The following is a 21,982-nucleotide window of genomic DNA, read 5'->3' as shown; positions in this document are numbered from 1 at the left end:
TGATATTGTGCTACACAAGTAATTTCATGCCTTCTTACGTTAAAACAATTCATAAATTCATCCACTTGCTTGTTTTTAAATAATTTGGGAAACAAATAAACTCAAAATCTGTTACAGCATGAGGAAAGAGATGCTTGCACTGAGCGAATCATACTGATGCATCTCTGGAAATTCTGCATACACTTAGACTGTTGCAACCAGAAAACTTCAGGCACAGATGCAATTCCTTCAGTTGGCAAGAGCGTCCTAGGATTTTGAGAGAAGCTGAAGTCTCTTAAGTAAAATAATGAAGATACTCGAAGACACAAAAGCCAAGTTTAAAATATATTTTTATTATGCTAGAAGCCTCTTTTTTGAGCCTGAATAGTTGAAATTGAGAACAAAAGATTGCGGATGAAAGGTTTTTGAAAAATCATTTTGAACTATTCAGTTGATATATATTGTCATTTCTCAGTTACAATGTTTAAAAATGCTGACTGCTCTCAAGCAGTAGTTCCACTTGGTGTCATCGCTGTTGTGGCCGAAAAGACTGAGGGAAAAAGTGATTTGATCCCTTCAGTTTCTGTTATTTTTTTAATTGATAGATTTTAAAGACTGCTCATAGTTACAGAGTTCTGTTTTGCTGTTTTAGGTATATGAAATTTGAGCCCATCAGGTGAAATGTGACAAAAAAATTGCATAAGACAATGTAGTATCATCTGCTGTTTTGTGTTAACAGATCAATATCTAAATGTCACAGTCTATAGATTAAGAAAATGCAAGTTTCAGTTATTAATTAAAAATGTTTTAGATATTAATTTTAGGTCATCACTTAAGAACTCACCTCTACTTATATTCCACATATATTTAGTTTTTATAACAGTAATTACACTAATTGGGTCAGTTACTTGGTAGTTTTAGGACAAAGTAAACCGAATGTGAATGCCATCAGTTTCCGATTAATTAACGTAAAAAGTATATACTGTTTCCTTGCAAAACACAATGGGCCGTATTTTCCGATGCTTACGGGTGTGCTGTGTACACACCCGTAGGGCCATCGGAAATGCCGGTTTCAGGCATGCGGAGCACGTGTGCTGAAAACCGGCATATCCGATCTGTCAAGAATGCTCTTGACATATCAGACGCCTGCCCTGGAGAAGGGCCTCCGCGGGGGGAAGAGTTCTGCTTTCTGCAGAACCTCCGCCCGCTGAAAACCCTTAGAAATCTTATACCTGGTAGAAGCAGGCGTAAAGGCCTGGTTTTACCAGCATAAGAGTTGAAAAAAAGTTTTTTTTTTTTAAATTTCCACTCATTTATAATTTTAAAAATGCTTTTAAAAAAGGTAAGTTTAGTTTTAGCCCCATAAAAAACTTATTTTTTTTTTTTAAATTAATTTTTGTTTAAAATATTTAATTTAATGTAATTTTAACTCATTTTAAAAATGTGATGGTTTTTTAAAAATGTATTTAATGTTTTAGTATTCTTTTGTGGTGATCTCCTTTCATATATTTGACAGGCCTATCTGTCAAAAGTATGAAGGGAGATTCCCTTCTCATGTTGGCTGGCCTGGCCCATGTGATCCCAGGGACACTTGCGAACTGCATGCGCCACTGGGATATGTGGGTCCTGCACATTTCGACTTTGGAGAGGCCCAGGAGTGGATGTGTCCGGACCTCGGGAGCCCGCAGATAAGTTTGTAGATTTTTTTCCGATAGGAGGCATCCGCACGCAGAAAGCCTCCTATTGGAAATTACGGGTCATAAAAATAAAATCCCATGCATCACTGTTGGTCAAATCCCTTGAATGGTCACCCATACAATTAGCAACCAAAAAATAAAATAAAATGCAGGCAGCCAGCAGAATAAAACCATTCCCTCCACCACAAACTCCATCTTTACATATTATGTATTTTTAAAATTTATTCATTCATGGGATATCGGCGTCACTGGTAAGGCCAGCATTTATTGCCCATCCCTAATTGCCCTCGGGAAGTTGATGGTGAGCCACCTTCTTGAACCGCTGCAGTCCATGTGGTGAAGGTACTCCCACAGTGCTGTTAGGTAGGGAGTTCCAAGATTTTGACCCGATGATGAAAGAACGGCTATATATGTCCAAGTCAGGATGTTGCGTGACTTGGAGGTGCTGGTGTTCCCATGCACCTGCTGCCCTTGTCCTTCTAGGTGGTAACGGTCGCGGGTTTGGGAGCTGCTGTCGAAGTAACTTGGCAAGTTGCGGCAGTGCATCTTGTAGACACTGCAACCATGGTGTGCCGGTGGTGGAGGGAGTGGATGTTTAAGATGGTGGATGGGGTGGCAATCAAGCAGACTGCTTTGTTCTGGATGGTATCAAGCTACTTGAGTGTTGTTGGAGCTGAACTCATCCAGGCAAGTGAAGAGTATGCCATCACATTCCTGATTTGTGCTTGTAGGTGGGGAGTCAGGGGGTGAGTCACTTGTCGCAGAATACCTAGCCTCTGATCTGCTCTTGTAGCCACAGTATTTATGTGGCTGGTCCAGTTAAGTTTCTGGCCAATGGTAAAGCCCAGGATGTTGGTTTGGGGGCGGGGGATTCAACAATGGTAAAGCCATTGAATGTCAAGGGGAGGTGGTTAGAGTCTCTCTTGTTCGAAATAGTCATTGCCTGGTACTTGTGTGGTGCGAATTTTACTTGCTACTTATCAGCTCAAGCCCAGATGTTGTTCAGGTCTTGCTGCATGCGGGCATGGACTGCTTCGTTATTTGAGGAATTGTGAATGGAACTGAACACTGTGCCATCATCAACATCCCCACTTCTGACCTTATGATGGAGGGAAGGTCATTGATGAAGCAGTTTAAGTTGGTTGGGCCTAGGACACTGCCCTGAGGAAATCCTGCAGCGATGTCCTAGGGCTGAGATGATTGGCCTCCAACAACCACAGCCATCTTTCTTTGTGCTAGATATGACTCCAACCAGTGGAGAGCTTTCCTCCTGATTCCCATTGATTTCAATTTTACTAGGATAATATTAGCATAATAAATCAGCAATTTGAAATGAGGTTAACAAGAAGCAAGAATGATCGCTCGTATTTTACAACATCGGTGACGTAAGAAAACTACTAGGCACTTGGTCGGAGTATTAAACAAGGCTTTAATCAACTGTTTCACAACATGGAGGTCCAGTTGTCATAGAGTTTAGAGTCATAGAGTTTTACAGCACAGAAAGAGGCCCTTCGGCCCATCGTGTCTGCGCCGCCCATCCATCCCTGTCCAGTCTAATCCCGTCTAATCCCATTTTCCAGCATTTGGTCCATAGCCTTGTATGCAATGGCATTTCAAGTGCTCATCCAAATGCTTCTTGAATGTTGTGAGGGTTCCTGCCTCTACCACCCTTTCAGGCATTGAGTTCCACATTCCAACCACCCTCTGGGTGAAGAAGTTCCTCCTCAAATCCCCACTAAATCTCCTGCCCCTTACCCTGAATCTATGCCCCCTTGTTATTGACCCCCCTACTAAGGGGAAAAGTTCCTCTTTATCGCTCCATCCCAGGTAACATCCTGGTGAATCTTCTCTGCACCCTCTCCAAAGCAATCACATCCTTCCTATAGTGAGGCGACCAGAACTGCACACAGTACTCCAGCTGTGGCCTCACCAGCGTTTTGTACAGCTCCATCATAACCTCTCTGCTCTTATATTCTATGCCTCGGCTAATGAAGGCAAGTATCCCATATGCCTTTTTAACCACCTTATCTACCTGTTCCGCTGCCTTCAGGGATCTATGTACATGTACACCAAAGTCCCTCTGACCCTCTGTACTTCCTAGGGTCCTACCACTCATTGTGTATTCCCTTGCCTTATTTGTCCGTCCAAAATGCATCACCTCGCACTTTTCAGGGTTAAATTCCATTTGCCACTTTTCCGCCCATCTGACCAACCCGTTTATATCGTCCTGTAGCCTGAGGCTTTCCTCCTCGCAATTTACCACCCCACCAATTTTCGTGTCATCTGCGAACTTACTGATCATACCTTTTACATTCTCATCCAAATCATTTATGTAGATCACAAACAACAAGGGACCCAGCACCGATCCCTGAGGTACCCCACTGGACACAGGCTTCCAGTCACAAAAGCAACCTTCGACCATCACCCTCTGCCTCCTGCCACTCAGCCAGTTTAGGATCCAACGCGCCAAGGCACCCTGGATCCCATGGGCTCTTACCTTCTTGACCAGTCTCCTATGCGGGACTTTGTCAAAAGCTTTACTGAAGTCCATGTAAACCACATCCACAGCATTTCCCTCATCCACCCCCCTAGTCACCCCCTCGAAAAATTCAATCAGATTTGTCAGACATGATTTACCCTTGACAAAGCCATGCTGACTATCCCCGATTAATCCTTGCCTCTCCAAGTGGAGACTAATTTTGTCCCTCAGAATTTTTTCCAATAATTTCCCTACCACAGATGTTAGGCTCACTGGCCTGTAATTCCCTGGTTTATCCCTGCTACCCTTCTTGAATAATGGTACTACGTTAGCTGTTCTCCAGTCCTCTGGTACATCCCCTGTGGCCAGAGAGGTTCTGAAAATTTGTGTCAGAGCCCCTGCAATCTCCTCCTTTGCCTCCCACAGCAGCCTGTCCTTCACTAGTTCCTGTTTACAAAATGTCCTGAACAAGCTGGGCCCATGTCCGAGTATTTATACTCTCCCTGGACAGCGCCACCAGCAGGCCGCCCAGTATTATTTCGTAAGTCATTTCTACATGAATGGTAAGATTCATGTCATTCTTCCCACCTGAAAGATTGGAAGTCCGGCAGCTTCCTTCTACCGAATTAATCGGACTAAGAATAGACACAGTCGTTTGGATCTCCGTCGGTGGCCGGAAGGCACGTCTCCTCAGACCGTGTTTTGGTCCCTGGGTCGTTTAGTTTGTACCGGCGGGCTGGCAGAGTCCGTGTCACCCTGATCGACCTGAGGGGGACTGGGGAGATCATGGCTCCGGGTGCGGGCCGCCACAGGCGCAGAGCTGGCTTCACCTTGCCCAGTAGTCAGCGACTGACCGGCGTCCTGGCTTCGGGTGGCCATCCCGCGGGGAGCGCTCTGTTCCCCGGGGTGATCCGGCAGAATAGCGGGCAGATCCCTTGACGCCCCAGGTAGGGAGTCATCCTCAGAGGAGCGCAGGGTATCGGCGTCATCAATACGGATCCCACTATCGATTCGGTCCGTAGGACCAGTTGGGCAGGGAGCCAGATCCCGAAGTGACACTGTGGATTCCCGGCCATCAGGGTACCGCACGTACGCGTATGTGGGATTGACATCCGTCAGTTCCACTTAGTCGACGAGGGGATCACTCTTAGAGGATCAGACGAATCTTCGGAGCAGCACGGGGCCAGGAGCTGCCAACCATGATGGTAGGGACGTCCCATGAGTGGAGCAACGCTGGAACCTGAAGAATCGTTCATGAGAAGTAGCGTTGGTGGATGTAGAAAGAAGAGACCTGAGGGAATGCAACGCGTCAGGGAGCATAGTTTCCCACTGCTGGTCTGATAGGTTGTGTGACCTCAGTGCAAGACGAACAGCGTTCCAAATAATAGCGTTGTATCTCTCAACCTGTCCGTTTCCAATAGGATGATACGGTGTCGTTTTACTTGTGGCGATTCCCCGTTGGGAAAGATAACTTTTGAGTTCGCTTGACATGAAGGAGGGACCCCGATCAGAGTGGATGAAATTGGCCGTATCGCAAAGAGAAAAGACCTGATCGAGGCATTTGATCACTGTGGAAGTAAGCATATTGGGACAGGGGAAAGCAAAGGGAAAGCGTGAATATTCGTCCACCATAGTAAGCAAGTAGGTGTTTCGCGTTGAGGAAGGCAATGGCCCTTTAAAGTCAATGCTGAGTCGCTGCATAGGCTGTATAGCGTGTATGAGCGAGCCATCCGACAGACGGAAGAATTGCGGTTTTAATTCTGCGCAAATTCTGCAAGTGGAGCACGTTCTTTTCATGTCTTCCGTAGAAAATGGGAGATTTTTAGATCGCACAAAGTGTAACATACGGGTAACGCCAGGATGGCATAAGTCAGTATGAAGATCTGCAAGAGTCGAAGTTGACGTGGAAGAGCAGAATGCACGCGTGAGGGTATCCGGGGCCACATTCTCTTTGCCGGGTCGATAATGTATGGTGTGGCCAAAGGCAGCCAATTCCATCCTCCAGAGCTGTATTTTGTTATTCTTGATCTTAGTGCGTTTCCAGTTATCCAGCATAAAGGCCACAGAGCGCTGATCGGTTATAAGTGTGAAATGGCGACGAGCGAGAAAATGACTCCATTTACATACTGCTTCGATGATAGCCGTAGCCTCTTTCTCGACAGGAGGATAATGGAGCTCGCTACCCTGCAAAGTTCTGGACAGAAATGCAACGGGTCGACCACCTTGATTCAAGGTAGCCAAGATCGCCACCTCCAATGCATTGCACTCGACCACGAAAGGGAGATTTTCATCAATGGAACGAAGCGTGGCTTTTTCCAGTTGTTGCTTGAGGCGGTCGAAAGCTGAAATAGCCGTTGCCTCCAATGGAAATGACTTAGCGTGAAGCAGGGGCTGGATCTTGTCGGAAAAGTGGGGTATCCACTTCGCATAATAGGCAAACATGCCGAGGGCCCGACGAAGAGAGCCAAGATTCGTAGGAGGAAGGAGCTCCTGAAGCAGACAAAGTCGCTCCGGATCCGGTTTGATGACACCATTGCCCACCCAGTAGCCAAGGATGTTGACTGATGGTACTGATTTCACAGATTTGGACTCATTTAAGGTTAAGTTGCGACGACTGAGAACGTCAAGAAATTTCTGGAGGTTGGCATCATGCTCCTTCTGGTCATGACCAGCAATGGTAATATTATCCAGATATGAAAAAGTGTCCGTTAAGTTCTCCTGTTTGACTAGGCTATCCATTGCCCGTTGGAAGACGACCACCCCATTGGTGACCCCAAATGGAAGGCGACAAAACTGGTAAAGCCGACCATTGGCCTCAAAGGCCGCATACTTTTTGTCAGAGTCCTTTAACGGTACTTGATGGTATGCGCTCTTTAAGTCAAAAGTTGAAAATACCTTGTAGTTGGCAAGATTATTGACCATGTCATCGATGCGTGGTAGTGGGTAGGCATCCAGGTCGGTATACTGGTTAATAGTTTGCGAGTAATCGATGCAAAGATGTTTCTTGTGTTGCTTCAGAGGATTTTTAACAACGATGACTTGAGTCCGCCAGGAAGATGAACATGGCTCAATGATACCGTCAGCTAGAAGGCGCGAGATCTCTGCCTCGATAAAGGATAGCTCATCTTGGCTGAAACTTCGTGATTTACTGACTATGGGCTTACATCGGGGGGAAAGATTGGCAAACAAGGAGGGCATGTCGAGTGAAGCCGCCGAAAGCGCACAAAACGGTACTTTGGAAATAGTAAGCTCCGGCTTTGACCCTCCAAACTCGAAAGTGAGTCTTTTGTGTTGTTTCTGGAAATCCTGTCCCAGGAGCACATCACTGCATAGGTTTTTGAGCACCCCGAGCCGGGTGGAGAAATAAGTGCGGCCATTGAGAATAAGGTCGACAAGACAAAAGCCGGAAGAGTTGGTGGTCAGTGTCGTCAGAGCCATTGGAATTTCCCTGTCCGAGGGGTAAATACGCAGTTTTAACTTACTGACAGCCCACTCACTAATGAAGCTGTCAGAGCTGCATGAGTCGATTAGTGCACTCAAAATGCGTCCATTTACCGAAACCTTCGTGGCTGCATGGGACAGGCTTTGGGGAAAAACAGCTGTGATGGGAGGAGGAGCAGTTTTACCCTGGACAGCTATAACCTTAGTAGTGGCTCTTGGGGGAGGAGCAGTTCTATAAATAACAGCTGTAACCTTAGTAGTGGCTCTTGGGAAAGCAGTTTTATAGATAGCAGCTGCAAAACTAACAGGGGTCTTGACCGGTATACCTTAGAAAAGTGACCTTTCCTACTAGCAGAGGCTCTTGACTGACATACCTTAGAAAAATTACCTATCTTACTGCAATGATTGCAGGTTGCATTATGAGCAGGACAAAATTTCCTATAATGGAACGCATCTCCACAGAAGAAACACTTCCTTCCAGATTGCCAAGAAGCCGCTAGGGCAGGGTCATCATCAGTGAGGGCTTCGAGGGTAGGGTCGTCATCAGCTAGGATAGAGTCATCATCAGTGAGGGCTTCCGCCCGAGGCCCATTGGAGGAGTCAACAAAAGTGATAGCGGCAGTCCATGCACGCGGTAAAAGGTAGGCATCTGCATTTTTTTTTGCTAAGTCCAGAGAACATGCATAGTCATAGGGAGCTTGTAACTTGAGGGTTTTATTCTTCAACAGACGCTGGCGTATGAAGGGAGACGTAATTCCATTAATAAAAGAATCACAAATTAACTCCTCCTAGTACTGCTCAGCTGAGACAGCTTTGAGATTACAATCCTTGCTGAGCCTGTGAAGCTTTTGAAGGAATTCGTCAAGTGATACCCCGGGTTTTTGTCGAATTGTGGCCAGTAGATGCCGAGCAAAAATTTTGTTTGGGGCCTTCACATATAGTTGCTGTAGTATTTGGATAGCGGAGTCATAGTCTACACAGTCTTCGATATAGTCAAACACATGAGGGGATACATAATTGGCAAGTATCTCTAACTTATCAGGAACATTCTCACCACACACCCTGAGGAAGTTGCTGAAGGTACAATACCAGTGTTTCCATACCTTAGCAGTTGTAGGTAAATTCGGGTCCAGGTCAAAACGGGCGGATCAGAGTAATTTCTCCATGATGGATTATTACTATCTCTGGTTCCCTTCTACCATTTGAGTCGTAGCCGTCTGTTCCCAAAACCACTCAGAGCGTGGAGCAGGTCCAGTTGATTAAATTGACGTAAGAAAACTACTAGGCACTTGGTCTGAGTATTAAACAAGGCTTTAATCAACTGTTTCACAACATGGAGGTCTAGTTGTCCTTCACTAGTTCCTGTTTACAAAATGTCCTGAGCAAGCTGGGCCCATGCCCGGTATTTATACTCTCCCTGGACAGCGCCACCAGCAGGCCGCCCAGTATTATTTCATAAGTCATTTCTACATGAATGTCAAGATTCATGTCAATCGGTATGTTTAGTTTTTGGGGAGGCTGCAACAAGTCTGTGAAGGATGTCAAAATTCGAAAATATTCATTTTTGGCACCAAGCACATCAAGGTCAGGTACAGCATGGATCAGATGCAAAGTAAATTCCCCTCTACAATGCGCCTCAAGTGCAACCTCAGAGAAGTACGCTAGGTGAACTGGTATGCCGTTCTATTTCCTACAATAAACATCCTTAATGATCGAAATGTTTTCTGTTGATCCACATCCACTGAAAGCAGATTCACATAGGACCCTTCTAGCTAGAGAAGAGAGAAGACCATTTCATTCAGTCTGAGTTGGAGTCAAATTTAGGTCCGAGATAAAAAGACAACACAGCAACCCCTTGTACCATCCACAAGGTTATCTCAACCCATTAATGTATGTAACTAAGCAGTAGCATACCCAAGGCTGTGCGTTGTCCTCAATCAGCCTCCAAGCCTAGTCTGTAACACCAGCTCCAATTGTCAATTCAGATATTCTGGATCACACACAGACCCCTACTCCACCTAGCATTACCTTATTCTTCAGGCATGATTGTAAATGGTGGCAGCTTGTAGATTGCCAGGCAAGCATCAAATACATTACAGGAAGATATAAATATTGCTTATGATTTGTATCCTCAAATTGGACACAGTGGAAGACAGCATGGACTTGTTTTGATGTAAATTATTTTGCAGGTAAACGTTGTCATGTGCTGTGAATGAGATTTTGTTTTATTGCTGAAAATGAACAAATGCTTTGAATTTTCTTCTTGGCAAAATTTAGATTAATTTATTTTCTTCTAATTAGGTCCCTCTGGCTAATCCTCAGTAGTGGAATTAGCAAATCCGGGGAAAAAGTATATAACATTCAGATTTGTTTGTGAGAAGAATGGTGCTTGGAGAATTCATTCCGACTTCGGTTGCATTTGCATGCCCTCAGAAATGGCATCAAACTGTGTCTAAGACAAATTATAATTAATGTTTCTGAATTATTAAATAGGAATTTGTTTGAAATAAGTTGACTGTCAAGCTTTTTTTTAATCATGCTGTGATGTGGACAAATGTCATTGGATTTAGCTAAATGACTTGCAACCTCAAGAAAGTTACCTTTTCATTGGCCTGGTTAAGATCTGAAGTGAGGGCATCAATGTTCTCTTGCAGAATGGAGCATAGTTCCGGCCAGGAGAATTTCCCCAGCATGCCCTCTGGTTGCTTCATGACTACACAGCCTGCCACTAGGCGCTGGTACAAACTGTGAAGGAAGGTCAGTTTCTCCTGTGAGAAAAATATCAGTGCATTAGAATAGTGGTCCAAAAATAATGCAAGCGGGAAAAAAAATGAATAAAAATGTCAAATTAAAATATCTGAAACTTTTCTTCCAATAAATATTTTGTGTTACAGCTACAATATACAGAGAATAGCAGAAACTAGTGACCTGACATGAGGCCAAACCAACTGTCAGCAATTCTATCCATATAATGCAGGTGCTTAGCAATTTTATATCTACATCAGGTTTTCCCTACGACTTATTTTTACAGAGTTGTACCCACAGTTACACGGTCCAGCTCTCCCCGATACCACAGCAACTTTTCAGTCACCCTTCCCAGGACAACTAATCACACCAATGATGGGGGCACTTTCATGAATCAAGTAAGCAGCACTTGGACAATATAGAAAATATATTTTGTGTGAACAAGATAGTTGATTTTCCTGCAATCTGCTGCTCGAAAACATCCACTGTTAAACTATAATATCCATTATATAATGGTATAAATCTTCAGGCTCAACATGACTATCAACTTTATTACCATCTAACTTAAGTCACAAAGGCCTAGAAATTGAGCAAGTTACCACCATCCGTTTGCGCCGCTATCCTAGCAAAAAATGGTGGCCACCACTCTAGCACCCTTCTCTGGTGCGGACTTGGTGGCCGCCATTTTGGTGAGGCCCTTAGCGCTGCCAATACCAACGCTGGCCCTGGACATGTAAATGAAGAGAGCGTGAGGTAAGTCGCCGTGCAACGCTGACTTGAAGCCATGTCTGCGAACTTCGACCTTAGGGCAGAGTTCAGCGCTGGGTCCGAAGCTCACTATGAAAAGCAAGTGTTCAGCAGACTGTGTCAGCACTTCTTAAAGGGACACACGCATCTTTCAGCTAAGTTTGCATTTCAGCATTTGGACTGGATTTTTTTTAATTGAAGTAGTGGCTTGGTGCAATACATGTTAAAAGCTTTTAAAAGTGTGCAGGAAGTACTGCTGGATGCTTGCAAGGCCTCGAATGGTAAAGGAAGGCCTCTGAGAAGACAAAAAATGCTGGAAATACTCAGCAGGTCAGGCAGCATCCGTGGAGAGAGAAACAGAGTTTACGTCTCAGGTCGAGATGCTGCCTGACCTGCTGAGTATTTCCAGCATTTTTGCTTTGATTTCAGATTTACAGCATTTGCTCGCAGAAGAGGAGGAAGATGCAGAAGAGGAGGAAGCAGAAGGAAGGATGCAACCCAGACAGCCCCTTTCTGGCCAGGATATCCGGGATGGAAACATCCGTCTGCGGTACCAGTGACCACAACCCCAATTCCCCTTTCAACATTTGTCCCACATCTTACCTTCCCTCTGTTACTGACCATCACAGCATCCTCTTGGCCACAATGTTGAAATAAAAGCCATCACAAAGCAAACTTTCCAATCCAACTTTATACAGGAAACTTTGTGTTATCCGGAGGCTAACTGTCCGGAATGCTCGAGCCACCGACAAAAATCAGGAGCTGTTTTCGTTTGGTTTTTTTTCTTCTCGTTGCTTTTTTCCTCAACAGTCAAGCTCTGCAAGATCTGCTGAAGCTGTTGCTAAGCTACAGAGACGCTACAGAGACGCTTGGACTGTTTAGAAGCTGTGAAGCAACAGGGTTTGTTGACAGATACGGAGCTCAAAAGCTTCCGTATCTTTCAACATTAGAGCTGGAGTGTCTGGCAGTTTTGAGGGAACAGCAACAGCTCGGTCCCGTCAGTGCCGGATAGCACAAAGTTTCCTGTATATCTATTTATCCAATTTGACATCAAGAAATCAACTCATCACCCTTATGCATTCCCACAGTGACTATCTTGTGTGTGCCTGTGCCTATCCTACTGATATCATGCAGTGCCACCTCAGTGGCTGCAGCATGGCTGGTGGAAGGCAGCTGACTTTCAGTGGGGGACACTGCAAATGGCCTTGCAGGTCAACCTTGAGGAGTTGGTGGCTGGGAGTGTGAAATCGAATGACGATGTTTCTTCTTCTTCTTCTTCACACTCCTCTCCCTCTTCTTGGTCAACCACTGGCTGGGCAGGCTGCATTTCTTGGGTGTGTGAAATGAGGAAGATACAAGGGTGGAGTTTGGTGAGGGGAGGGCGGGAAAGCAAGAGGCGAATGTGAGAAGGAGGCTAACATATGAGGATACCAGCATCTTGTATCCTTTCAGCTCTGTCGCTGGCCAAGGGCTCAGCCATGCCCTGTCAAGAATGGCTAGCACAATCTCCTCCAAGGATGTGAGGTGAAGCTAGGAATGGTAGGTGTGCCTCGTGTTTGGTACAGATTGTTGGTAGGTGAGTGATTGTGTTGGTGGGGGGGGGGGGGGGGGGGGGGAGTCATGCATTGAGAAATGTGTGAGGCTAGTGGTGCAGTTGGTAGGAGATGGCTTTTGAAAATGCATTTACTGACCTTGACCACTGGTCTGAGGTCATGAAGCTTCTTTGGGCACTGGAGCCAGGTCATGGGGGTGACACTGCTGGCAGTGACAGCCTCGGTGATCTGGTCCCACATCCTTCTTTCTCGAGGGCCTTCCAGCCCCTATGGGTAGAGAACCTCTCTTGCAGTGTTGATCCCCTGCACAAAGCTGGAGTGCTGCGTACAAGGTCCTGGGTTCCCATTCCCTGGCTTGCTGAGCCATTCGTATTATTGCTGAAGCATTTTTCCCGTGCTTTTTTTTTTAAGGTGCAGAAGGGAATTCAGCTTTAAGAGCTGAAGACTCCCATTTGGGAATTCTTTTTAATGCTAATTTTTTTTCAGAAAGGCTAAAGGCTAAAAACTGCCTATTTTTATATGATTTTAATTTTTTTCATTTCAGAAGGCAGTTCCCCTTTACAAAACCGAACTGCTTTCTGAAATGACAGCCTTGCTTTCAGAGCAGGCTGTTCTTGCTGCAATGACACTACAGCCACGCTACACTGGGCCTCCTGCCGGGACGAACGCCACCAGGACAGTGTTGCACAGCGAGTTTAGCGCTGTTAATTAGTCCCCAGTGCCAATTTTTCGGTCCTGCCAGCGCCACCATTTTCGCCGGCCATTAATACCGACAGGTTTTTACCACTATGGAATTTTTAGCCCATAGGCTCTAGCACATCTGCCTCATAACAATAAGATTGAATACTTGTATTCTTTAATATTGAGGTTTTGCAGTGTTTACCATTGGCAACATCTGACTGGCATACGGTGAAATCAAGAACAAATGATACAACAGCAAACCAAACAGAAAATTCACTATGCCAAAGTAAGTTCAAGATTGAATGTCTTATTAAAAGGAAATGGCTGTTACCACATTCATGGGTGTAACACGGTTTCTGTTTGGAAGACATTCATAAACTGCTCAAGCTCAACTTGTATCATCTGAATCCTTCTAATAAACACCCAAACCACTTTTAATTCTGTGTCATGTGAAATAACATTATGACTAGAACTACTTTACAACATGCTTCTCCCCTCAGTGTTTAGGCTTTTAGCTATGGGCTTCTTGCCATTATCATAGAAATCCCTTTTGTAGATGACAAATTAAATTGAGAGAGCCCTCTATATCCAAGATAAGAAATAGCATTAGGTTATACCATTAACTTGTGAGCTGCATTGACATTTTAGCACTGACTTGAGAACATTAAGAAAATGTAATACTTTTTAAATTGGCGTTTTCCTGCTCGACAGAATTCCAGTAGAAACACCATTTTAATAACATACAGTTAGGCATTCTGTTTTTTCCCCCCACAAATTTCTGTCAAAATAGAAATCAAGTGAAATCATATGAGTGAATAAATATTTTGGGATCAAAAATAATACGGAACATTCACAATCAGAAAACCTCTGACTGATCTACAAAACAATGTTAGAAGGAAAATATAAAATACTTTAGGTAACTAATAAACGCTTACAATTGCCTTTACAAAGTATAATCCTAAAAGAAGTTGGCATGCATCATTAGCCACATCCTCAATGTTTTCTCCATGAAATTTCATTCAGCCATCTGTATGTGACACAGGCAACTACAGGAGTGCTCTACTTTGATGCTGCTGATTGGTCGATCCTACCCATTGCCACTTTAACTCCTTCTCCCTTTCTGCTATTCATCTTTCAGTCTTCCGTTCTGATTAATGGTTCGCACCCAAAATATCATAACCGATCTTTTTTCTTTACAGACACTGACTGACCAGCTATGTATTTCCAGCATTCTAGGTTTTTATTTCAGATTTCCAGCATCTGCCGTTTGTTACTTTTATTTTATACACTAATGTTGGCGTGCCTTCATTTAACCCCAATTTTGGAATTCATCAGGTTCAACCCAAAAATCAGACTCTTATATCGTAATGATGAATGGTACTCTTAAAAAATAAAACATATTTTCATCTTAACATCAAGTCATAGAGTTCAACGTTCACCCCTGATCCATGACCTAACAAGTTCTATTTTGAGCAAATACAGCAAAAATGTAATTCTTCATCTCCACCAAGAGGATTTTAAAGATGATTACCACTCACTTTTGAAGAACACAGAGACAACGCATGTGGCTCACAAAAAGATATTAAACCAACTCCTGCATTTATAATAGTCTTTGTTGAAAACAAATGTTAAAATGTATATCAGTAATTAAATGTCTGAGTCACATATAAATAGAATACAGCATCAAGCGTAATCCAACAGCATTTATATCCTGCAAGTGTGGATCATCTCATAATTTAGGAGGGATAAAGCCCTCGTTATCATCAGGTTATGCTTGTTTGTGCAATACGTGGAATATCGCATTAATTTTTGGTATTGTATTCTCTGTTCCTAGTGTTCCATTTATTACTTATAGATATTTTAGACCTTTGACACCTATCTGCTATTGTAAATAATTGTATTTTTTTTTCTTTAAAATGTTGAGCTGGACAACTAAATATGATATACCTTAAGGAAAAATTAATTAAAATCTCAATGGCTCCACTGTTCACATGTCAATATTCTTTAAGCAAGCCCTTTTTTCTAGCAGTGATCTGCCATGCAAAGTGGTTTGTTCTGAAGACCTTAATTTCCATCATAACAATTTTACACAATTGCTGGTCCAAATTAATATTCAGTTTTGTTTAATGTGGGGGGGGGGGGTAGAGGGAACAGCATTATAACGTCACTGCTTTGTTGCTAGACTAGTCAATGCTATACTGCAGCCGATAGTCTGGATTACAAAAAACAGGGAGTCTCACTGAACCATATATAAACTATTGAGAGGTCAAATGATGCCTCAGCAAACTTTCACAGAAGAGCCTGCTGTGCATCAAACTGGCAAGAGAATGCCCAAATTTTTATTTACCCATAGGAATTCAGAGATAGGAATGAAAATCAATAACACTCTTAAAAGTAGGCCCACATAAATAACAACTTACTAGTGGCATATTTTTTAAAGCAGAAAGATACATGCACATACCTACAAGGAAGAAACTAAATATTTATACTGCTTTTATCGTATAGGCTTTATACATTTATTAATAAACCAATAAACATATTTAGCACATTAATATAATAATATTTTTGTACAGCTGCCTCTGAAAGTTGAATTGCTGTTAATGTCATATTATCTAAATTATTTGTAGCAACACAGTTTCACTCCAATATACAATTTCCTTGGCACAAAGTGAAGATGAGTAGATATAACTTTTTTATGCAGCTTTTTGTAGACATAGATAAAACGCGTGTACAAAAATTGGCATTAACAGAAAAGTGGTATTTCCAGATTTTAAAATGAGTTTCTATTGCACCGAATTTGGACCAGAAGAGAAAAGGTATCAAGTAGGAAGTGGCCAAACAAGGAAGGAGTGCAATAAGAACCTCACTAACCTGTACGATTCGCAAGACATCCCCGTCACTATTATTCACGTGTTCACAGCATCCCATAACTATTTCTGACTGGTGAATCATATATCTAATCCAGTGACTTCGTTTAAAAAGATATCTGAAAATATTTGTCCCAACTTTTCATTCCAGTAATTAAAAATTACTATTTTTATTGTAACCCTATTCTAGAAAGTACTCTCTGTTTTAACATATTTTCACATGTACAAAGGAGGCTTTCAAAATTACTTTTAATTGTTGCAAAAAAAACATTTTACAATTAACTTCATAATCTCAGTTGTAATTTCTGGGTAATTTTATAATAGTCTTACCATTTCACACAGTTAACAATACAGTACTTAAATATCAGAATCTAAGGGAATTAAATTTTAAATTTTTCTGTGCAATCTTATCCTTGGTACACCAAGATTTTATTAAGGTATCAACTGTCAAAGCCCACTGTACCCCATAGAGGCCTTATTCTGAAATATTTGCTTAACAAAATATTGGCCAACTATTACATTTAAAACATATAGAAAATCTAGAAGGTTAGAAACAAGTTCCAGCTCACCTCAAGACAACAGTCAGGGTCATTGTGAGGCCACCCGCCTGGCAGAAATGGGGCAGTGGCACCCCGAAAATACTGGGAAATGACTTAACGGCCCATTCCCGCCCACGATATGACCATCCCCATCTCACCTGGGGCCTACCAAGGACATGGAACCCCGATTGGCATTTTTGAAATGCAGAAGTTTGCTAAGACATGGAATGACCCATGGAAAAAGCAGTGGAATCAGAATCCAGAATAAAACTTTAAACATTTGAAAAGGAAAAACTTAAAGGTATAGTGAAAAGGTAGAGGAACAGGACTAAGTGGATAGCTCTTTCAGAAAGTTGAAGCAATGGACTAAAGGGCCTCCTTGTGCACTGTAAAAACCTATGATTCTTGGGCATTTTAGGAACTTTAGGACCAGATGGACTGCATTGGTCTTTTCGGCCCTGTAATTTCTACCTTCCTAAGTTTAGTTAAGCAAAACCATTTTGCCATTTGTCCTTTTAAAAGATTACAAGAAGTAATGAGGCATGTTAGTGTGCTAATATGCAACATGGAGTGATTTACAGGTGGCTTTGCATTTACAATTCCCACAAAGTTCGAGTTGATCTTCCGCACGCTGAATAAAGGCAAAGTATGACACCTAATTTTTCTACTTGTATTATAAAATACTAGCTGGAGTGCCCAGCGGTGCCGAGGTTTTTTTGAGGGCATGTTGTTATGAAAAAAGTAGAAATAATTTTTATATATATATATAAATGGGTTTGTCTGTCTGTGTGGGAAGGAGAGAGAGAGACTGGGCGGGCAGAGAGGCCCGGGGATCGAGAGAGAGACTGGGGAGAAGAGAGAGACTGGGGAGAAGAGAGAGACTGGGGAGAAGAGAGAGACTGGGGAGAAGAGAGAGACTGGGGAGAAGAGAGAGACTGGGAGAAGAGAGAGACTGGGGAGAAGAGAGAGACTGGGGAGAAGAGAGAGACTGGGGAGAAGAGAGAGACTGGGGAGAAGAGAGAGACTGGGGAGAAGAGAGAGACTGGGGAGAAGAGAGAGACTGGGGAGAAGAGAGAGACTGGGGAGAAGAGAGCGACTGGGGGGGGAAGAGAGCGACTGGGGGGGGGGAAGAGAGCGACTGGGGGGGGGAAGAGAGCGACTGGGGGGGGGAAGAGAGCGACTGGGGGGGGGAAGAGAGCGACTGGGGGGGGGAAGAGAGCGACTGGGGGGGGGAAGAGAGCGACTGGGGGGGGGAAGAGAGCGACTGGGGGGGGGAAGAGAGCGACTGGGGGGGGGAAGAGAGCGACTGGGGGGGGGAAGAGAGCGACTGGGGGGGGAAGAGAGCGACTGGGGGGGGAAGAGAGCGACTGGGGGGGAAGAGAGCGACTGGGGGGGGGAAGAGAGCGACTGGGGGGGGGAAGAGAGCGACTGGGGGGGGGAAAGAGAGCGACTGGGGGGGGAAGAGAGCGACTGGGGGGGGGAAGAGAGCGACTGGGGGGGAAGAGAGCGACTGGGGGGGGGAAGAGAGCGACTGGGGGGGGGAAGAGAGCGACTGGGGGGGGGAAGAGAGCGACTGGGGGGGGAAGAGAGCGACTGGGGGGGGAAGAGAGCGACTGGGGGGGGAAGAGAGCGACTGGGGGGGGAGAGAGCGACTGGGGGGGGAAGAGAGCGACTGGGGGGGGGAAGAGAGCGACTGGGGGGGGGAAGAGAGCGACTGGGGGGGGAAGAGAGCGACTGGGGGGGGGAAGAGAGCGACTGGGGGGGGAAGAGAGCGACTGGGGGGGGAAGAGAGCGACTGGGGGGGGAAGAGAGCGACTGGGGGGGAAGAGAGCGACTGGGGGGGGAAGAGAGCGACTGGGGGGGGAAGAGAGCGACTGGGGGGGGAAGAGAGCGACTGGGGGGGGAAGAGAGCGACTGGGGGGGGAAGAGAGCGACTGGGGGGGGAAGAGAGCGACTGGGGGGGAAGAGAGCGACTGGGGGGGAAGAGAGCGACTGGGGGGGGAAGAGAGCGACTGGGGGGGGAAGAGAGCGACTGGGGGGGGAAGAGAGCGACTGGGGGGGGGAAGAGAGCGACTGGGGGGGGAGAGAGCGACTGGGGGGGGGAGAGCGACTGGGGGGAGAGCGACTGGGAGAGCGACTGGGGGGGAGAGAGCGACTGGGGGGAGAGAGCGACTGGGGAGAGAGCGACTGGGGGGAGAGAGCGACTGGGGGCGGGAGAGAGCGACTGGGGGGGAGAGAGCGACTGGGGAGCGACTGGAGAGAGCGACTGGGGGGGAGAGAGCGACTGGGGGGGAGAGGAGAGCGACTGGGGGGAGAGAGCGACTGGGGGGGGAGAGAGCGACTGGGGGAGAGAGCGACTGGGGGAGAGAGCGACTGGGGGGGAGAGAGCGACTGGGGGGAGAGAGCGACTGGGGGGAGAGAGCGACTGGGGGGAGAGAGCGACTGGGGGGGAGAGAGCGACTGGGGGGGAGAGAGCGACTGGGGGGGAGAGAGCGACTGGGGGGAGAGAGCGACTGGGGGGAGAGAGCGACTGGGGGGGAGAGAGCGACTGGGGGGGAGAGAGCGACTGGGGGGAGAGAGCGACTGGGGGGAGAGAGCGACTGGGGGGGAGAGAGCGACTGGGGGGGAGAGAGCGACTGGGGGGGAGAGAGCGACTGGGGGGGAGAGAGCGACTGGGGGGAGAGAGCGACTGGGAGAGCGACTGGGGAGAGAGCGACTGGGGGGGAGAGAGCGACTGGGGGGGAGAGAGCGACTGGGGGGAGAGAGCGACTGGGGGGAGAGAGCGACTGGGGGGAGAGAGCGACTGGGGGGGAGAGAGCGACTGGGGGAGACGACTGGAGAGCGACTGGGGGGAGAGAGCGACTGGGGGGGAGAGAGCGACTGGGGGGGAGAGAGCGACTGGGGGGGAGAGAGCGACTGGGGGGAGAGAGCGACTGGGGGGAGAGAGCGACTGGGGGAGAGAGCGACTGGGGGAGAGAGCGACTGGGGGGGAGAGAGCGACTGGGGGGAGACTGGGGGGAGAGAGCGACTGGGGGGGAGAGAGCGACTGGGGGGGAGAGAGCGACTGGGGGGAGAGAGCGACTGGGGGAGAGACGACTGGGGGAAGAGCGACTGGGAGAGCGACTGGGAGAGAGCGACTGGGGGGAGAGAGCGACTGGGGAGAGCGACTGGGGGAGAGAGCGACTGGGGGGAGAGCGACTGAGAGCGACTGGGGGGAGAGAGCGACTGGGGGGAGCGAGAGAGCGACTGGGGGGAGAGAGCGACTGGAGAGCGACTGAGAGCGACTGGGAGAGAGCGACTGGGGGGGAGAGAGCGACTGGGGGGGAGAGAGCGACTGGGGGGGAGAGAGCGACTGGGGGGGAGAGAGCGACTGGGAGAGAGCGACTGGGGGGGAGAGAGCGACTGGGGGGGAGAGAGCGACTGGGGGGGAGAGAGCGACTGGGGGGAGAGAGCGACTGGGGGAGAGAGCGACTGGGGGGAGAGAGCGACTGGGGGGAGAGAGCGACTGGGGAGCGGAGAGAGCGACTGGGGGGAGAGAGCGACTGGGGGAGAGCGACTGGGGGGAGAGAGCGACTGGGGGGAGAGAGCGACTGGGGGGAGAGAGCGACTGGGAGAGCGACTGGGGGAGAGAGCGACTGGGGGGAGAGAGCGACTGGGGGGGAGAGAGCGACTGGGGGAGGACTGAGAGAGCGACTGGGGGAGAGCGACTGGAGAGAGCGACTGGGGGGGAGAGAGCGACTGGGGAGAGCGACTGGGGGAGAGAGCGACTGGGGGGGAGAGAGCGACTGGGGGGAGAGAGCGACTGGGGGGGAGAGAGCGACTGGGGGGGAGAGAGCGACTGGGGGGGGAGAGAGCGACTGGGGGGGAGAGAGCGACTGGGGGGGAGAGAGCGACTGGGGGGAGAGACCTGGAGAGAGCGACTGGGGGGGATGAGAGCGACTGGGGGGGAGAGAGCGACTGGGGGGAGAGAGCGACTGGGGGAGAGAGCGACTGGGGGGAGGAGAGAGCGACTGGGGGGGAGAGAGCGACTGGGGGGGAGAGAGCGACTGGGGGGGAGAGAGCGACTGGGGGGGAGAGAGCGACTGGGGGGGAGAGAGCGACTGGGGGGAGAGAGCGACTGGGGGGAGAGAGCGACTGGGGGGAGAGAGCGACTGGGGGAGAGCGACTGGGGGGAGAGAGCGACTGGGGGAGAGAGCGACTGGGGGGAGAGCGACTGGGGGGGAGAGAGCGACTGGGGGGGAGAGAGCGACTGGGGGGGAGAGAGCGACTGGGGGGGAGAGAGCGACTGGGGAGAGCGACTGGGGGGAGAGAGCGACTGGGGGGAGAGCGACTGGGGGGAGGAGAGCGACTGGGGGGGAGAGAGCGACTGGGGGAGAGAGCGACTGGGGGGAGAGAGCGACTGGGGGGAGAGCGACTGGGGGAGAGCGACTGGGGGGAGAGAGCGACTGGGGGGAGAGAGCGACTGGGAGAGCGACTGGGGGGAGAGAGCGACTGGGGGGGAGAGAGCGACTGGGGGGAGAGAGCGACTGGGGGGGAGAGAGCGACTGGGGGGGAGAGCGACTGGGGGAGAGAGCGACTGGGGGGAGAGAGCGACTGGGGGAGAGCGACTGGGGGGGAGAGAGCGACTGGGGGGAGCGACTGGAGAGAGCGACTGGGGGGGGAGAGAGCGACTGGGGGGGAGAGAGCGACTGGGGAGAGCGACTGGGGAGAGAGCGACTGGGGGAGAGCGACTGGGGAGAGCGACTGGAGAGAGCGACTGGGGGGGAGAGAGCGACTGGGGGGGGAGAGAGCGACTGGGGGGGGAGAGAGCGACTGGGGGGGAGAGAGCGACTGGGGCTGGGGAGAGAGCGACTGGGGGAGAGCGACTGAGAGCGACTGGGGGGGAGAGAGCGACTGGGGGGGAGAGAGCGACTGGGGGGGGAGAGAGCGACTGGGGGGGAGACGAGAGCGACTGGGGGGGAGAGAGCGACTGGGGGGAGAGAGCGACTGGGGGGGGAGAGAGCGACTGGGGGGGAGAGAGCGACTGGAGAGCGACTGGGGGAGAGAGCGACTGAGGACTGGGGAGAGAGCGACTGGGGAGGAGCGACGAGAGCGACTGGGGGGGAGAGAGCGACTGGGGGGGGAGAGAGCGACTGGGGGGGAGAGAGCGACTGGGGGGGAAGAGAGCGACTGGGGGGGGATGAGAGCGACTGGGGGGGGAGAGAGAGCGACTGGGGGGGGAGAGAGCGACTGGGGAGAGAGCGACTGGGGGGGA

At 48.4% G+C, this 21,982-nt stretch overlaps 1 protein-coding gene across 6 annotated transcripts in view; it reads right to left on the bottom strand.

Moving 5' to 3' along the window:
• ccdc171 (coiled-coil domain containing 171) overlaps window positions 1-21,982 on the bottom strand; it is a 311,057-nt gene that overhangs the window by 174,724 nt on the left and 114,351 nt on the right. For all 6 annotated transcript variants that reach the window (XR_015078843.1, XM_085991681.1, XM_085991690.1 and 3 more), the window contains one exon: window positions 10,197-10,364. Coding sequence is in view for 5 of the 6 variants with exons in the window: in XM_085991681.1 (XP_085847807.1) it covers window positions 10,197-10,364 (168 nt within the window). In the remaining variant the exon portion in view is untranslated. The remainder of the gene's footprint in view (window positions 1-10,196; window positions 10,365-21,982) is intronic.

This window comes from Somniosus microcephalus, chromosome 1 (assembly GCF_052327205.1).
Source record: "Somniosus microcephalus isolate GS21.2 chromosome 1, FLI_Smic_1.0, whole genome shotgun sequence".
Lineage (NCBI taxonomy): Eukaryota > Metazoa > Chordata > Chondrichthyes > Squaliformes > Somniosidae > Somniosus > Somniosus microcephalus.
Note: the sequence above shows the minus strand (reverse complement) of the source record. Positions and strands in the feature narration are given on the sequence as shown.